We start from the raw sequence: 16038 nt of genomic DNA on the forward strand, positions 1-16038 counted from the left end.
TTTCCGTGGATGATTAGATAAGGAACACGCAGTCACTTAGCCGGCCTTGTCACTGTGGGTAACTCTCATCATCCGTCCCTGAGGTCTGGATTCAAATTCTGGTCCTTCTTGTTCTTAGCTAGGTGGCCTTGGGCAGAGTACTTGACCTCTCTGGGTCCCCATTTCCTCACCTCTAAAATGAATACAGTATAGCATCTCCCTCATCAGACTGACGCAGAACTAAAGGAATGAATCCGTGGGACATGCTTAGCACAGGACCTGGTCCAGAAGCATTCCGTAGATTTCCACTATGATTATTACGATTATTTCTCAAGACTTATTGGGTCATCTTGAAGCTGTAAGACCTCTTAATTTGTGGGTTTGGTAGCTCATGCATGATCTCAGATACCATCTTCCTTTCCCAGGAACCCTTGCAACATGTTTCTCTTTCAGGAATGTGAGTTTTCCTTTTCTTAGTTCCCCCTCCTATGCAGTCTTCCACTCAGAGGCAAAATTTTATATTGTGGGCTATGAATTTTACATTTCAGAAAGGGCTCCTTCTAAAATGTTCCTTTTCCAAAGGCCCGCATCCCTGTGGCAATTGGGACAAACGGGGAGGCACAGTCCTTTATGAATGTTGAGCTGGACGGATCCCTGGCGGTCACCAAACCAGCCTTTTGTTTCACAGCTGTGGAAACTGAGGCCGGGAGCCCTGAGCACAGCCCTCTCTCACGGCCAGAGCCAGCTCCTGACTCTGGCTTCATCTCAGAAGCACACACCTGTGTGTCAAGTTTCCCACCTGCAGACAGAGACGATTCAGGCAGGTGTACGTCGTACTTTCCTGCTTACTGTTTCCTCTTCTCAATTTATTAGGCTAATTCCACCATCTTATTGAGATGCTAGAACACATTAGATTGCTTTTAAAGAAACCAGACATTGTAAGGCTGTGATAATTAACTATTTCATTCCTTAACTTTATGAGGTTTATTGTTTATTTGTGCCTGAAATAAAGTTACATGGTATGCCTCATTAGTCTTAAGTAAAACTGGAGACCTCGTTTTCCAAATGGGAATTCGATGTTCTCGCCCCATCCCCCATCTTTCACAACTTGTTTCCAGCTATGAATGTTGGCCAGTTACATGGTACTGTCTTTCCAAGAGTAAAGAAGCAGCTTTCTTTCCCTGAAAGATAGTGGGGTATTAAGTTGTTTGCTGAATAATTTTCAAAACCATCTAAGAAAACTTTTTGTTTGTTGGCTTGTTTTTAGGACACAAGATGGTGAAACAGCCCAACCCAAAGAAGTCCAGCAGAAACAGGGCTCTGCCCACCAGGAATGGTTTACCAAGTATTTTTCTTTCTAAACTGATTCTTGGGATCCATTACAAAGAGGACATTTGAAAAACATTTCTTTTAAAGCATCTGACTGAAGGAATGAAGTAACCAGCCAATCAACCAAATAAACTTGCTTGTGATATGATTTATATATAATAGCCAAAACAAATTTTGGCATTAACATTTCATACTATTTCATTGTGACACCAGTCCTAAAAAAAAAATTTTTTTTTGCCATTAAGGTAAAAAAAAACCCAAAGAACCGAAACAAAACCACAAACCCCCTCCTCAAAACAAACAAACAAAAAAACCAGTGTTATCAAAAGCACCCATAGGAAAATGTTATTAATGTTGCTGATAACCTTCACACTGTATTTCTAGTACCCAGAAGATTTCATTCCACTTTATGGAACATCAGGCTTTGTGATTTCCATGGTCTACTCTAAAAGTGGTTTCATTTTTCCTTAGAATGCTAGTCATCTCCACTTGAAAAATATTTCTATGTAAATGACGTAATTCCAAAATGCACATTCAACCTCAGTAGGAAGAAGAATAAAACAAAGTTCAAAATATTCATGAAAGCCAATTAAAAAAACAAAATGAGGCAAAACTAGGAGTGGACTACAGGAGACCCTGGCATACCTGGATTGCATGCTTTGACTTCATAGCTCCAGGACCTGAAGTAGACTATAGAGGGGATAACACCTACCTCAAAAGGGGCTTTGCAAGAATTAAGCAAAATATTATGGGTAATGACACCAATCATGAATTGGAACTAACCACTGCCAGAATTCTTCCGTGAATAACTGAGCCTTGCCCCATCATACATCTCAGTTTCAATGACTGTAGTTTCAATTTGGTCACTTGTCAAGGTTTCTAGAGTATTCTATGAAGTCAAAGATCTACTGAACCCGTGGTCTTTGGGCTTGGGCCCTTTGCCTCATGGTGCATTGCCCCCCCCTCCCCCGCATGGATGCTCAGTACATTAAAGGGAATCGGGACTGGCCATTCATGGTGCTGACCTGTCAGTCCGCACGGAATTGTCTGACCTTCTGACAGAGCAGTGCAATTTGACAAGACTCAATACGATCTGGGCAAAATATGTTCTCAGTCCTTTGGTGCTGGCCCCACAGGTGGCCATAAACAGTTGTTTATTCTATGCACTGTCAAACCTTTGCTCTTTGAATAAAACTTTAAACAACTGGGCAATAAAAATGGCTGTGACTTGTATTGTTTTCCCAAACAAAGGTGAAATTAGATGAAGACGGAGCTTGGAAATAGGAAGTTCACATTAACCTCAATTAGATCATCTTCAAATAAAAAGCAGCTGCTTCCATATGTCATTTTGAGAGAAATGCAATTACAACTCACAATTTAAAGGTAAAATCACTATCTAATCAAAACACATGGCCCTATAATTTCTTAAATGACAATACTTGTTCCAGAGATGTAACATGCCATGTTATTTTCAGCATTACATTTTTTAAAAAAGATTTATTTATTTGAGAGAGCTTGAGAGACCACAAGTGGCGGGGGGGGGGGGGGGCGCAGAGGGAAAGGAAGAAGCAGTCTCCCTGCAGAGCAAGGAGTCCAATTCAGGATTTGATCCCAGGACCCAGTTCATGACCTGAGTGAAGGCAGATGCTTAACCGACTGAGCCACCCAGGGGCCCCAGTATCACATTTTTTAATAGTTATCTTGTTTCCTGCAAGATAAGGTGAGCATTATAGGATTATGCTTGCATTTTGTGTTTTAAAAACTATGTCCAGATAGTTCTGTTTATCGAAATCTTTTTCCAACACTGCAACTCCTGATGACTAGCAAAGTAGGCTGCACTTTGTACGACTGTCCTTTAACTCAGCAGGACACCAGCTGCAGGGACAGAATTTTAGAGACTCTACGTCTGTTTGATTTCTTTCTTGGTGCAGGTAAGTGAAAGATGGTTAAATTTCTAGATTCTACCCTGCAATGATTACATCTTTCTTAACTAAATCCGTGCATGCTTCTACCATTTCTTGACATATTCCTTGAGTAGAGCGAAGTAAAGCATCAAAGGATACATGCTTAAGCTTTCTGACTAATGAGATTATCATCCAGAAAGTTTCTATCAAGTTTACACATTCACCAACAGGGACTAAAATCCTACCTCTCCATACCCTAGATAATACTGACAAAGAAACTCAATTTGAAAGATAAAACATTCTTCCGGTTTTTGTGTACATAATCCGATTCCATCAATCTCTCAAGAGCAAGAGGTCCAGATGTGACGGTGATGGTTTGGGGAGACTGGTGGAGACGAAGAGAAATGAACTGGTCCAGGATTGAGTCAGGAGGGAGAAACAGCAAGATGTGGTGATAAATCTTGGAAGGCCCTATTATGACAGGAGGAAGGGCTAACACTGCTGGAGCGAAACTGGAAAGGCAGATTGCTGTCAAGTGTTTCCTAATTAGTGTGGAAAAGAACGAACTCGCCCGAGCAACGGCTGCTAGCGTGTCCGAGCCCTCATTAGTTGCTCTAGCATCGACGACGTAACACCCAACACAGCAGTTGCGCTCGCGGTTACGTGGTCTCTATACTCACTCTCCAGGATCCATCTGGATTCTGCAAGGGTGAGGCTGGGAAATTAAATGGAGCTGTGTTAGGGACCACTCTCCCTGCATCCTTTGCATTTCTTAGGGTAGCACTAATCACCATCACCCAGAGGGTGCAATATTCTTCTTCTTCTTTTGAATATTGAGAGCACGCACACGTGAGCAGGGGGAAGGGGAGAGAGACAATCTCCAGCAGGCTCCCCGCGGAGTGTGGAGCCTGACACGGGGCTCAACCTCAAGACCCTGAAATCATGACCTGAGCCAAAATCAAGAGTCAGCCTCTGAACTGACCGAGCCGCCCGGGCGATGTTATTTTTGATCTGCTACCTCCTACTAGCTTGACTGTCTGCGTCAAAGATGCCCCAGGAACTCAGGGTGGCTGCTGACTGTTTGCTAAGTACGGTAGTTTGTCCTTATTCCTCCAGGGGGAGTAAGACAGCGAGGCGATAACCAGCCAACCCCACTGCTCTTGTCCACAGTGTTCCCTCTTACCCTCCAGTGTTTGATCCTTGCGCTGGCCATGTGGGAGGTTTCCTTGAGGCACCACCGGTGGAATCTTCAGGAACTTGGCCATTGGTGACTGTACCACGACGGGTCTCTCTTGTCAGTTGGACAGCACATGAGCTGGCCCCCGACCCCATCCTACTGCCTGCTCTCTCAGACCATGTCCACTAACACACTTGTCAGGTCCTCCAGGAGCTATATCCCACGACACAATCAGAATTACAAGATATTAACTGGGGATCTCTGGGAGCCCTGCAGCAGAGCCCCGAAGGCGGGGCTCTGGTAACTGTACTCCCCTCACAGCGACCCTCTTGAAGGGAGAACCGAGCAGCACTCCACCGTGGCCTCCAGGGGCCCAGGACCAAACACTCAGAAATGTCAACATGGAGAAGCGGGGTAGAAAAGGAAAGGAAAGATGAATCAAAGAGAATGAATTCAAGTAAAGATGAAGTACCCATTCAATCTAGCAACAGCAAAGTGGCTAGTAAGCATCACGGCACAGCGATGGTAGTGTAGGGGGGCAGCCTGGAGGAGACACACTGGAGACTGTGATCGAGGGACAGGAAGATGGGGCAGCAGCTCAAGCGCCGAGGGAAATGCTGAAGATGGGAGACGAAGAACTCTGTGAGCTGGAGAATGATCCAGCAGACAGGCAATGCGGGGGACGGACAACACCCAGGCATTAAGCCCTAAAGAAGGCAACTGCTAGCCTGGGACCCCGGACAGTGGTGGAAAAGCTGGTCTTATACAGGGTAGGCACTTCAGGAGATGGAACAGCAAGGAAAAAAAGGATATCCTGAAGAGGTGGGTAGGTGTGTCATTCTGGGAGTGGAAAAGTAAGGGAAATCCCTTACTGATTGGTTTCTTATTTTCTCACTGAAGAAGACAGCAGCTCACAGGGTTTTCTATGTTCATCAACAATTAAGAGGTCATTAAAAGCAAAAAGATAATTACAAACAGGTAAGATTGAAAAACTGCTATTTATTTGACAGGAAGTTCTTGAATAAAGAAATGGCAATAATTGGTACTTACATGAATTCAAAATCTTTTCACTGAGCACCAAGTAGAATAGTTCCCAATTTTTTCAGTAAGAACCTCTATTACTGAAAGACTGCCTAAAATGTAACTCGTTTATCTAGGTTTTTAATCAAGAAATCTAAAGCTGCCAACCAGAGCTTCTACTTGGTATGAGGTGGCCAAGTTAACAACCTTGAAGTCGTATAATGTAAGTAAAAACAACTTTTAAAAGCTCTGTTTAATCTACACTGAGGGCTTGGCCCCAGGCTGAGTACCCCACACACATACACACAAACAAGAATGAGTAATAAGTATTATATATAAAAGATAAATAGTAAATGGTCACTGTACATTCAGAGGGGAACAATGTCTATTTCTCACGAGGGGCACAGAGACAGATACAAATCACTAACTCCGGGGCACCTGGGTGGCTCAGCCAGTTAAGCGACTGCTTTCGGCTCAAGTCATGATCCCAGGGTCATGGGATTAAGCCCCACATCGGGCTCTCCGCTCAGTGGCGAGTCTGCTTCTCCCTCTCCAGAGCTCTGTGATCTCTCCTGCTTTCACTCTCAAATAAATAAAATCTTCTAAAACAAAACAAAACAAACAAACAAATCACTAACCCCCCCAGGGAGAATGAAGCAAGGCTGGCAAAGACAGAAGAAGTCCTGTGTCCTTGGGGTGCAATGGAGAGGGGGTATAGAGGCTTCAGGGGGCCAGGTGGCATCCAGGTCAAACAACCATGAATGATGGGTGTCAGTGTTATGGAGGGAGGAGCCTTCAAGGCTGAAGGAGACAATACGTCAGGACACTGGTTGCAGAAGTACTGCCTGTTCAGGAAACAATCGAGCATTTGTTTGGGGTCAGGAGATGTAATCTGGTAAGAGACTGTAAACAACAGAGAAAGGAAAATCTCACCTAGGGAGCACCACATGCAATGCCCTTCTGAACTTCTCAAGGGCAGCTCAACAGAGAATCTTGTTGGCCCGTGTAACCAACAAGAGTCAAATGCCTTCCCAAATGCTGAGGCTCCCGTGACTGTTGAGGACGGGGAGTTCGCTGAGGGTCATCCTGCAGCCCACTCCCCACCCAGAGGCACCAGTCCCTTGGAATCAACGTCACTCATAAGCAAGAACCATCCTTAGTGGAAAATTCTGCTACAAAAAACCAGAAACAAAAACGACACAAGCAGACAAAACTCAAAATGAAAAGCGACGATCACAGCAAGCTTTAACTCCTCACCCTGCACACACACCTCAAGTGTCATGCGGAAAACAAGGTCTGTGCCCTTCCTCACAGATTCATCACTGCAGAACATAACAAAATTGAGCCTATCACTGCTCCTCCTACACACCTCCACTCCAAAAAGTGAAAAAGCACCACACGAAATATAAACTTAGCCCAAATAAAAGTCAACATCAACGTACCACTATACTATTACCACACTAACTTAGGATATTATAATCCTTTCAACCTATTTACAAAATATCCTCATTCTAAGAGCTCTGGATGCATCACAAACATCACTGTATTAGATTCCTCTTCTTGAGGTAATTTAAAGTCTTGAAACATGCAAATTTACCTATTTTTCTGCATTACCACTGAGGGATAACTGTCATAAAAAGCCTACAACCAAAATCCTCATCCTCTCAGATCAAATCATGCAAGCTAATCTAAAACTGGAAACACACAGAGATTAAGTCATAAACAAAAAAATACAAACAGAAAAAAGAAACAGATTTTCAAAAGGAAATCTGTAGGTGGCATCAGACCACCAGTCTAAACTTTGTTAAAGACAGGAAAACTTACTTGATTTACCAAAATATATAGGCATTTTATAAAGTACTCAAGAAATAACACATAAAAAATAAGGGGAAAAATTTAGGTGAGATCATCAACAAAAATCATCTCATTCTTTGGCAAAGAGTTCTTCCAAAATGTCACGTCCACAAGAAGTGATATCTGTCAAATCCGCGTTTAGGCAGATGCACACACCAGATCACCTCCAGACCAGCTCTGACTCAGGTCTGCTTCATTGGTGCAGGGATGTTAGCAGAGGCCTGCTCGAGGTAGGCCAAGGAGCCCTGAGGTATTTCCGCTGGCTTTTTGTGCTGCACGTTGATGTCTTCCAGCACCTGCTGCCAATGCCTCAGTTTTGTCAAGTGCTTCTGGACCAGAGCGTCTTTCCGCTGTAATTCATTCCTCAGCTCTGAGACATCCTACAAACAAAGACAACGAAGAGCAAGCTCAAGAAAAGGGGAAAGAGCTCCTGACTTGGTAAGACTCTAAGAAGTAAATTCAAAACAGGAGAATCAATTAAACCATCGTACGCCCATTACCCGGCTTGGCTCCACCATCTGAACGACCCACAGCAGCTCCTCCAATGGAAGATGCCTAACACTGGGAGTTTTTATTTTTCATTTTCTTTTAATAAGTAATACAGATGTTCCAATATTCCCAAGTACCAAAGGGCAGCCGAAGAAAATCAGTCTCTTTCCCATCCTGGTGCCCAGGCACCCAGTACCTCCGTCCAAAGTCTACTGCTGAGAATCTAAAACACTGAGAATCTGAAACATATGCTAATAACTGTTTTAAAAAGAGTCCAAAACCACTGCTCTATCAGTTCAGGATGAAGTGTTACAATCTCATATTCAAGTGCTTTTTAAATGAATACCAGCATTATAATTCTTTATTAAGGCCCAGCCTTGAACACACCTATGTTCTTATTCAAGTGTTCAAATCAGGAAATGATGACAGGATAAACTGTAAAGCTATCATCTTACCCTTCACGTCCTCAACAGCGGATATAAATGAATAAAAAGAATGTTTTCAATTAATGGGGACTAGTTACTTCAAAAAAGTACCAAAAACAATCATTTCAATTTAGTGTTTCTCATTAGGGGCATCACAGGCCTCTTGGGCAAGAGGATTCTTCTCCCTTCCACAATGCACGCGGCAGGCTTTGGCCCAACACACGAAATACCAGTAAAGCTTCCCAGTCATCGTGGCAACCTCAACACATTTCCAAATGCCCCCGTTTTTAAAGAACTGAGATAAATGAAATCCCGAGTCTCAAGCAACCTGGACAGAACATTTAATTTTTGATTCCTTGAATAAAACTTGAGCCCTTCCTGTGTCTAAAGCAGCCGGGGATACACACAGCTCACATTTTCTGTCCAAAATGAGTTTGTCATCTACATTAATGGCTTCTCCACCTTTTTCAAGCAACAGAACGTTTCCTGTAAGAAGTCTTCCATGAAAGCCAGCAAATGAAACTGCTCTGTTTGAAGCCCATCTTTCCCCCCTCCACCCTCTGGCTCCACTACCTGCCAAGCTTGTCATCAACACTGACAACTAGCAACATTTGTATTCAATCTATAAAGCCCTACTGTAACTCATGGGAAAAGGATGTATCTCATTTAAAGCACAGATGGAATCATGACAACATGTGCTCTTCTTAAAAGTTGAGGAGAAATATGAGTTCATACCTCTTTGATAACTTGCTCTGGTTTCTGGACAGATAACTGCAATCTTTTTTGTAGGAAAAAACATTCCGTCTGTCTCGCAATATCCAGAAATTTCTGGATACACTGATCAACACCTTATAAAAAAAAAAGACCAAAATATTAAGAAGAACACTAGACACATATTACCTCCCTCATAAATGAACAGTCGAAATATCAAAACAGCACCTCCCCATAGATGTAATCTGGAATTTTAATTTTGGTCACAGCAATGATACTGACTCCCAACCCCCATGTATTAACCAACATTAAATACCATGTAATTTGTGCTTTTATGAGGTGAATGATACCTCAGTTCAACACAAAAGTTCTTCTGAAGAGAGACAATCCAGAGATCTAGCAATTAGCATCATGACTTCCAGTTAAAATGTAACATGTAAAACACAGTACAAAAAAAAATCAGAAACACTGGTTGCCTCTGCAGAAAGAACCTGGGTGAAGCTGGGGAAGTACAAGAGACTTTTCTCTGTAACACCTTCAAAAATAATCAAAACTTATTTTTTTGCAAAAAGCAGCATTGTTGGTTATCACTGTCCTATACCAAAATGGAAAGCTCATTTTAAGTGGCTCATTACGAGTGACATGTTAATTAATAAACTGAACAATGAACCAGCAGTATATAGAAATGACTGCATAAATCTTACTCCCAGGAAAAGTTCTCTTAGGATACAAATAGAACTGAAACACATGGAGTGTAAAATCAGCAATTAGGAATCTTGCTGAAAGCAAGAACATAGTCTACAAAGAGTAAATTCTTACCAGTTCTAATCTCTTCCTGATCCGTACCATTGACATAGTCCTGACTCACAAGAGAAGCAAAGCAAGCCTGTGTGATCCAAACATGTAAGAAAAAAAATGTCATTCACATGTCAAAAATCCTCCTTCAGAATAAGAAATAACTTCTCGTGAAGTCATTCAAGGAGTTGATAGAGTCTGGGTTTGCACATCAGCTGACAAGTTATCCCCCTGCTAATGAAGAAACTTGGTACACTGAGTCCATCAGACCCTCGGAGGGAGAGTCTGCAAATGAGGCTGCTGGTATCTGCGAGCACAGCCACCTGGTCCCCACTCCTGCCACTCACCCCTTACCCCAAGGTCCCATTCCACACCAGAGCCTGCGGCCCTGTTCCAGCCCCACTTACATCCCCTCCGATGCTTACATGAACTATATTATCACCGTATCCGGACTCAGGTAAATCATCACCTCCTCAGAGAGGCCATCTGTCACTAATCTTGAAACGCGCCTCTCCTGCTCACTATCCTCAAGCCCAGCTTTACTGTTTTTCACACAGTTACCTGACATCGTCCCATTCTTTTAGTCCATTATTAGTTGCTTCCTACCACCAGGCGGGAATTTTACATGTCTTGTTCACTACACTCCTAGTGCAGGAAGACTGCTTGGCACTGACTGGGTGCTCACTACGCGTTAATGACTGACAGGACAACCTAAGAGAACGAGCTTGCTGTCACATGGATAAACAAATCCCAAAGAGACAATTTCTCTAAAGGGACACGATCTAGATGAATATGTGATTCAGCCATGGAGTTCTGCGCACAGGAAACTGCCAGGAAACACACAAAGAAGGCCTATCAGAGGGCAGTGGGGTCAGCAAGAGAATAGGATGGGAGCTGGAGAGGGGAGCAGTGGTCAGAAAGAAAGCCTCAAACCTCAGGAGAGCAGAGCCCCACCAGCAATAAACAAACTACACTTGGTGTGAGGTAGGCATATGCGGGTCCAAATTTAGGCCATCAACCAGATGTGAGGGCCCTTTGGGAAGCAACAAATCCTGCTGCCAGCACTTTCCCCCCATCTGATTTATAACGAAAAATCACAGGACGCCTCCTGGGGAATCCTTGTAACAACTCAAGAAATCAGAAAATCAGAAAAACAAATTGCCCATTCTGTGTATTACTTGGAAAAATGACTCCTGCTGGATCTAGGATACGAGTAGGGCATACCTGCTCTATGGAATTTGTGGGTACTGGAAAACATCCCACCCAGACCAACCAGGCAAACCGTGGAGCTGCTCCCTCACAGCCAGCAGGGCCACCAGACCTGGTGAAAGGAAATCTGAGCTCAGGAATTTCAGTTCCCTCTTACCCCTTAAAAAAAAAAAAGGAAATTATACACACAGGTCTTTATAGATAGTTGGGCAGTTGTATGGAGAATAGAATGTGTGGTGGCCTATAAAAAGAATATGCTTTTTTAGAAGTATGCACAGGATGGAACCTTTGACTGGGCAGTAGGGAGGCCCAAAAGTCCCAGTTCTCATTTGCACAAACTAAGGGTTTGGCTTTGGGCAGGTAATTTCTCCTCTGAGCCCCAGTTTCTCCATCCATAAAAGGAAAGGATGGTCTCCAAGGTTCCCTCCCACAAAAAGAGGGCATGATCTCAATAAACTCATTCCATTAAAGAGCATTTACTGAACAACTAGAATGAGAAAGCTGGAGACCTCAAGGGACAGCACCCTTGAAACAGAATATGAAATGAAAAGTGGGCAAGCAGGTGCCACGGGCCACTGGAGGCTCTGGAATAGAGGCCCACACAGACTACAGGGAAATTAAAATGTGGCCTTTGAGCTGAGTCCTGAGAAGACTAGATGGGTGATCATGAAGCAGCAGAGGGAGGGCCAGGTAGCAACTCTCTCTCCTTTTCACCTGATTTTATCCAAACACCCTTTCAGGTTTCACATTCTCTGGGAAGTGCCTTTGGCAGCCAGGCCCATGTGTGCTGCCAGAGTTCCCTGGGTTTTTTTCTACCAGAGCAGTGATCCCACAAACACAGCAAATGACTGCTATTTATCTGTTTCTTCTACCCCCACTGTCATGAATTCCTTCAGGGCAAGGACTGTTTTCTCTGTACTCTTAGCACTGAAGACAGGGACTGACACACAACAGGCTCCTTCACTATTTGACAAATACTCATCAAGCACTTGCTATCTGCTACCACTGTATTAGCACTGATGGGGGAATGAGGGAGAGATGGCCTCTGACTTCACGGGCCTGCCTGGTTTAGTGATAAGTCCTACAAAAGGCACCAGGGGCGGATCCACTGAGGAAGGGATGCACAAGTTGGGGGAGGGGGACCTGGAAACCCAGAGAGAAAACAAACAGCACATGCAGAAAAAGTCTTCTGTAGGCAGATTAAGAGGAAATTGCAATGGAGCAGAGAGTTGAATATACAGAGCCAGGAACACCACAGTAAACCTTTTGGCTTTATCTCAAGAGTGACAGGTAGCCACTAACGGGTTTTAACCATTAGGGTGCTGGTGTTGGCTCTGGCCAAGACTTCTACAGAGCCAGTTTCAGCAAGCACTCATGACTGACAGCTACCTCACCTCAATGCTAAATGCTGCTCTAAAGCTTACCAAACCTTCTCCTTTATGGCTTTGCACCACTGCAAAGGCGTCTCATCCTCCTCCCAGATAAATTTCGATGTCCTTTAAATCAGTTATCTCCAAGTTTTTGAATGTACATCCCCCAGTAAAAGCATTTTTCCCATGCAGCCCCAATAACACATTCATTTACAAATTATATTCATGCTCTACTCTGCTATTACACACAGTATAAAACTCACACGACTAGGACTTAAAATGTGGAAAAGGTGGCTGCAATTAAAAGCTATTTTATTTCCACACAATAATGGCTCATCTTCCACTCTAGAGACCACTGAAAGCACTTTTTTTTTTTTTTTTTTAATTTTTAAGCACCTATTTTCACCTCTCCTTTGTCTACCACCACTCCCCATTTTCCTTGCGAGAGGGGTTAACTTCTTGGGTAGAACTCAAGAGTCTGGGGTCATTCCCGCCTCCCTCGCTCCCTCCCTAACTCCCAGTTTTCCTTCTTCCCCCTCTCCTAGTACTAAGTTTCACACAGCAAATTTCACATAAGTTCATTTCATCTCATCTCCAAGAGTCCATTTGTTTGGGGCCATCTAAGGGTGGAGCCCAGCAGAAAGGATACAGGACTTAGCAGTGTGACGTTACCCGTCGTAGATGAACCAGTATTAAACACGCAGGAATGCGGGGAAGAGAGCTCAGCGATGCGCCCAAAAAAAAGGTGGGACGGGAACAACCGACTAGGAACCTAGAAGGGTTCCGAAGCTGGAGATGGGCAAACTTCAAGTCCACCAGCTTCCGGAAACATAAGGTTCACGTCTCCGCCATCAGACCTGAGCAGAATTCCCGCGACCACGTGGAGATTAAAGCAGGTGACTTACGCTCTCTGAGCCTCTTCCCCTATTTGTAAGCCTGATGCGGGCATCGCTGAAAGAGACAACCGCCCAGGCGCAATTTACCTTTCAAGAAAGAAGGGAGGCTGGGAACACAGGCGCCCCAATCTCATCTTACCTCAAAAGATGACTCCAATTCGTCCACCAATGTACTATTAGAAGTTCTCGGAGGGCCTGGCGCGGCCTGAAGAAGCGAAGCTTGGCCCCTGGAGTCCCCAGGGTGTCCAGGAGGCTGCCCGGAGAACATACCTCCCAGCGGAGCCGCCATTTCTGGATTAGCGCGCAAGGTTCCGTTGGCGCCTGCGCAGAAGCTGGCGCACGAGGCTCACGTGACACGCCTAGTCATGTGATATTGCCTGCCGCTGCAGGCGTCCATTAGGCTTTGGGGAAACTGGGGATTTGATATCCTTGCTTTTTCCTTTTCTGCCCCGCGGCCAGGATTTTCTTTTTATTTTCCTAACTTAAGAATTAAAGGCTTGGGGCGCCTGGGTGGCTCAGTCGTTAAGCGTCTGCCTTCGGCTCAGGTTATGATCCCAGGGTCCTGGGATCGCCCCCCCTCGGGCTCCCTGCTCAGCGGGAAGCCTCCTTATCCCTCTCCCACTCCTCCTGCTGGTTTTCTCTCTCTCGCTGTGTCTCTCTCTGTCCAATAAATAAAATCTTAAAAAAAAAAAAAAGAATTAAAGGCTTTGACAGGATTTGACGCTGTTGTGGGGAGTGGAGAATCAGTCACTATGGTAGCGCTAGCCCTTCCCCGGGAGTCGGGATACTCCTGTGTTACTCCCGCCTTTGCCCTTGAGGTTTGGAGTTACTGGTAGCCAAACCTTTCTCTCTTCAGGCTCCGGTTGGCCGTTGGTAGAAGGAGGGAGGCACCCATTCATTCCACTGTTACTGAGCACTTATTGTGCACTAGTGACTAATCTAGTCACTGTGGATGTAACAGGAACAAACTGGCAGAGTAACCGCTAAGTTCTCTGTGCGGAGAGGCGGGTAACAAAAACACTAATGTTAAAGCTCCGTGTCTGTGTGCCTGGAACTGTTCACCTTAGATATTTATGGTTGCATTAAAGCCGCTATACTGCCTTTCAGTAACTTCCTTTTAGCATTTATTTATCTTTTTAGAAGCTAGGGTTTCTTTTCCCATTATATTTAATTTTGCAGTTATCCAGCACATTTACTGAGCCTTCCGTGTTGTTTTTGTGGGAGAGAGACAAACCCAAATATATATAGCAATATCATGTAGAGATAAGTGCTAAGAAGAAAAATGAAAGCCAATAAGGAGATGGCTAGTGATGGATTTGAGATGGGTAGTTGAAGTCCTCTCAAAGAGATCTGCACTAAAGTGACTGGAATGAAAACGTAACCATTACGAAGTTTTCGAGACAAGGGGGCCTTTGAAGAAGGAACCCGCCTGGCATATTTAAGGAACCACAGAAAGGCCAGTAGGGCTGGAGTGAGGGAGGCAAGGCAGAAGTAGCCAGAAAAAGCAGAGGCTCCCCTTTGCTCATCAGGTCTCAGATCAAAACTCATCTTTGCCGCATGAATGTAAATTAAATTAGCCCCACACTCCCAGCCACCTCACCTTGTTTAATTTTCTTTACAGCACCTAAGTATTACCTGAAATTACCTTGTTCATTTGTCTTTGACAAAGTCACCTGACACACATGCACCAACAGAAATGCAAGCTCCATGAGATCAGGGCCTGCCTTGTTCACCTGTATTCTTTTTTTTTTTTTTAAAGGTTTTATTTATTTATTCGACAGAGATAGAGACAGCCAGTGAGAGAGGGAACACAAGCAGGGGGAGTGGGAGAGGAAGGAGCAGGGTCATAGGGGAGGAGCCTGATGTGGGGCTCGATCCCACAACGCCGGGATCACGCCCTGAGCTGAAGGCAGACGCCCAACCGCTGTGCCACCCAGGCGCCCCTGTTCACCTGTATTCTTAACACCCAAAACTGCCAGGCATAATTGTTGAACAGAAATATAACGGCATAAGGGAACTAGTGGACTCAAGTTCTCAAACTGTTTTGGGTCTTAGGACCGCTTTACACTCCTAAAATATTATTGAGTACTACAAACATTTTTGTACTACAAACATGTATGGGTTGTGTCGGTATTTATTCAATTAAAACTTGGAATAGGTAAAATATCTACATATTAAAACTGAGAATTTAAAAAATATATTTAAAAATAAGCCAGTTAATGTTAGCATCAATATTTTAATATATTTTATTAAAAAAAAAAAAGAAGAGTTGGAATCATTTTACTTGTTTCTGAAAGTAGAAGACTAACGCTTCTCACCCTCCTGTAGTCTTCAACCCCAATGGCCATCTGGAATTGCAAGAGAACCTTGAGGCTGGGTGGTGGTACACAATTCCTGGCCTGGATTTCCGATGACCATGGGGCTGCTTCAGTTTTGGATTCTCTACTTCAGCTACCTCTTAACACTATCGTATTCTAAACCACTACTGTTTTGGATATGGTGCTTTGGACCATAGCCATGCCAGGACCATCCTCACGGGTAGATATGGTAATGTTCCCTGCCTCTGAGCATGGTTGGGATGAGTCAAAGGTTTGTGTAATACCTGGCAGCCAAATGTACCTGCAATGACAACTAAATTTCATCTCAGATTAGATAAGCACATGAATCCAGGGCTAGGTTATGCCTTTTGGATCCCACACTCTGGTAAACACAGAGTTCTGTTGTTCCTCTATTTATAAAAAGCCTTTGATAGAAAGCTTTCTGTCAAATCCCTGCTTTGCCTTCTGAGTCACTGGGAAGAAATCTAATTCTAGTTTCCCTTCACAGGCCAGTGGTTCCACCTCTTCATTTTCCCTGACAAAGGAGCTTCTGGACATGGAT

The 16038-nt window shown here is 44.1% G+C and overlaps 2 protein-coding genes across 2 annotated transcripts in view; one reads left to right on the forward strand and one right to left on the reverse strand.

Annotated features, from left to right (window-relative positions):
* The window catches only part of FAM184B (family with sequence similarity 184 member B), a 163039-nt gene extending 160151 nt beyond the window's left edge, over positions 1 to 2888 (forward strand). Inside the window, exon 18 of the mRNA XM_008685809.2 lies at positions 1247 to 2888. Within this exon, the coding sequence (XP_008684031.2) occupies positions 1247 to 1340 (94 nt within the window). The 3' untranslated portion in view covers positions 1341 to 2888. The remainder of the gene's footprint in view (positions 1 to 1246) is intronic.
* Positions 2889 to 5368: 2480 nt separating this feature from the next.
* MED28 (mediator complex subunit 28) lies at positions 5369 to 13489 on the reverse strand. Its single transcript, XM_008685808.2, has 4 exons — positions 13298 to 13489; positions 9708 to 9774; positions 8913 to 9025; positions 5369 to 7643 (listed from the first exon to the last, which is right to left on the reverse strand). The coding sequence occupies exons 1-4, from the start codon at positions 13445 to 13447 to the stop codon at positions 7446 to 7448; spliced, it is 528 nt and encodes a 175-aa protein (XP_008684030.1). The 5' UTR covers positions 13448 to 13489; the 3' UTR covers positions 5369 to 7445.
* Positions 13490 to 16038: the final 2549 nt, after the last annotated feature.

This window comes from Ursus maritimus, unplaced genomic scaffold (assembly GCF_017311325.1).
Source record: "Ursus maritimus isolate PB19 unplaced genomic scaffold, ASM1731132v1 scaffold_8, whole genome shotgun sequence".
Classification (NCBI taxonomy): domain Eukaryota; kingdom Metazoa; phylum Chordata; class Mammalia; order Carnivora; family Ursidae; genus Ursus; species Ursus maritimus.

Excerpts from the sequence above, each read along its gene's own strand:
- MED28 (XM_008685808.2), bottom strand. The coding sequence starts at position 13,447 with ATGGCGGCTCCGCTGGGAGGTATGTTCTCCGGGCAGCCTCCTGGACAC. Across the intron at positions 9,026-9,707 it reads TCAGGAAGAGATTAGAACTG|GTGTTGATCAGTGTATCCAG; the intron begins GTAAGAATTTAC and ends TTTTTTTATAAG. Across the intron at positions 7,644-8,912 it reads CAGAGCAAGTTATCAAAGAG|GATGTCTCAGAGCTGAGGAA; the intron begins GTATGAACTCAT and ends CTTTGTTTGTAG.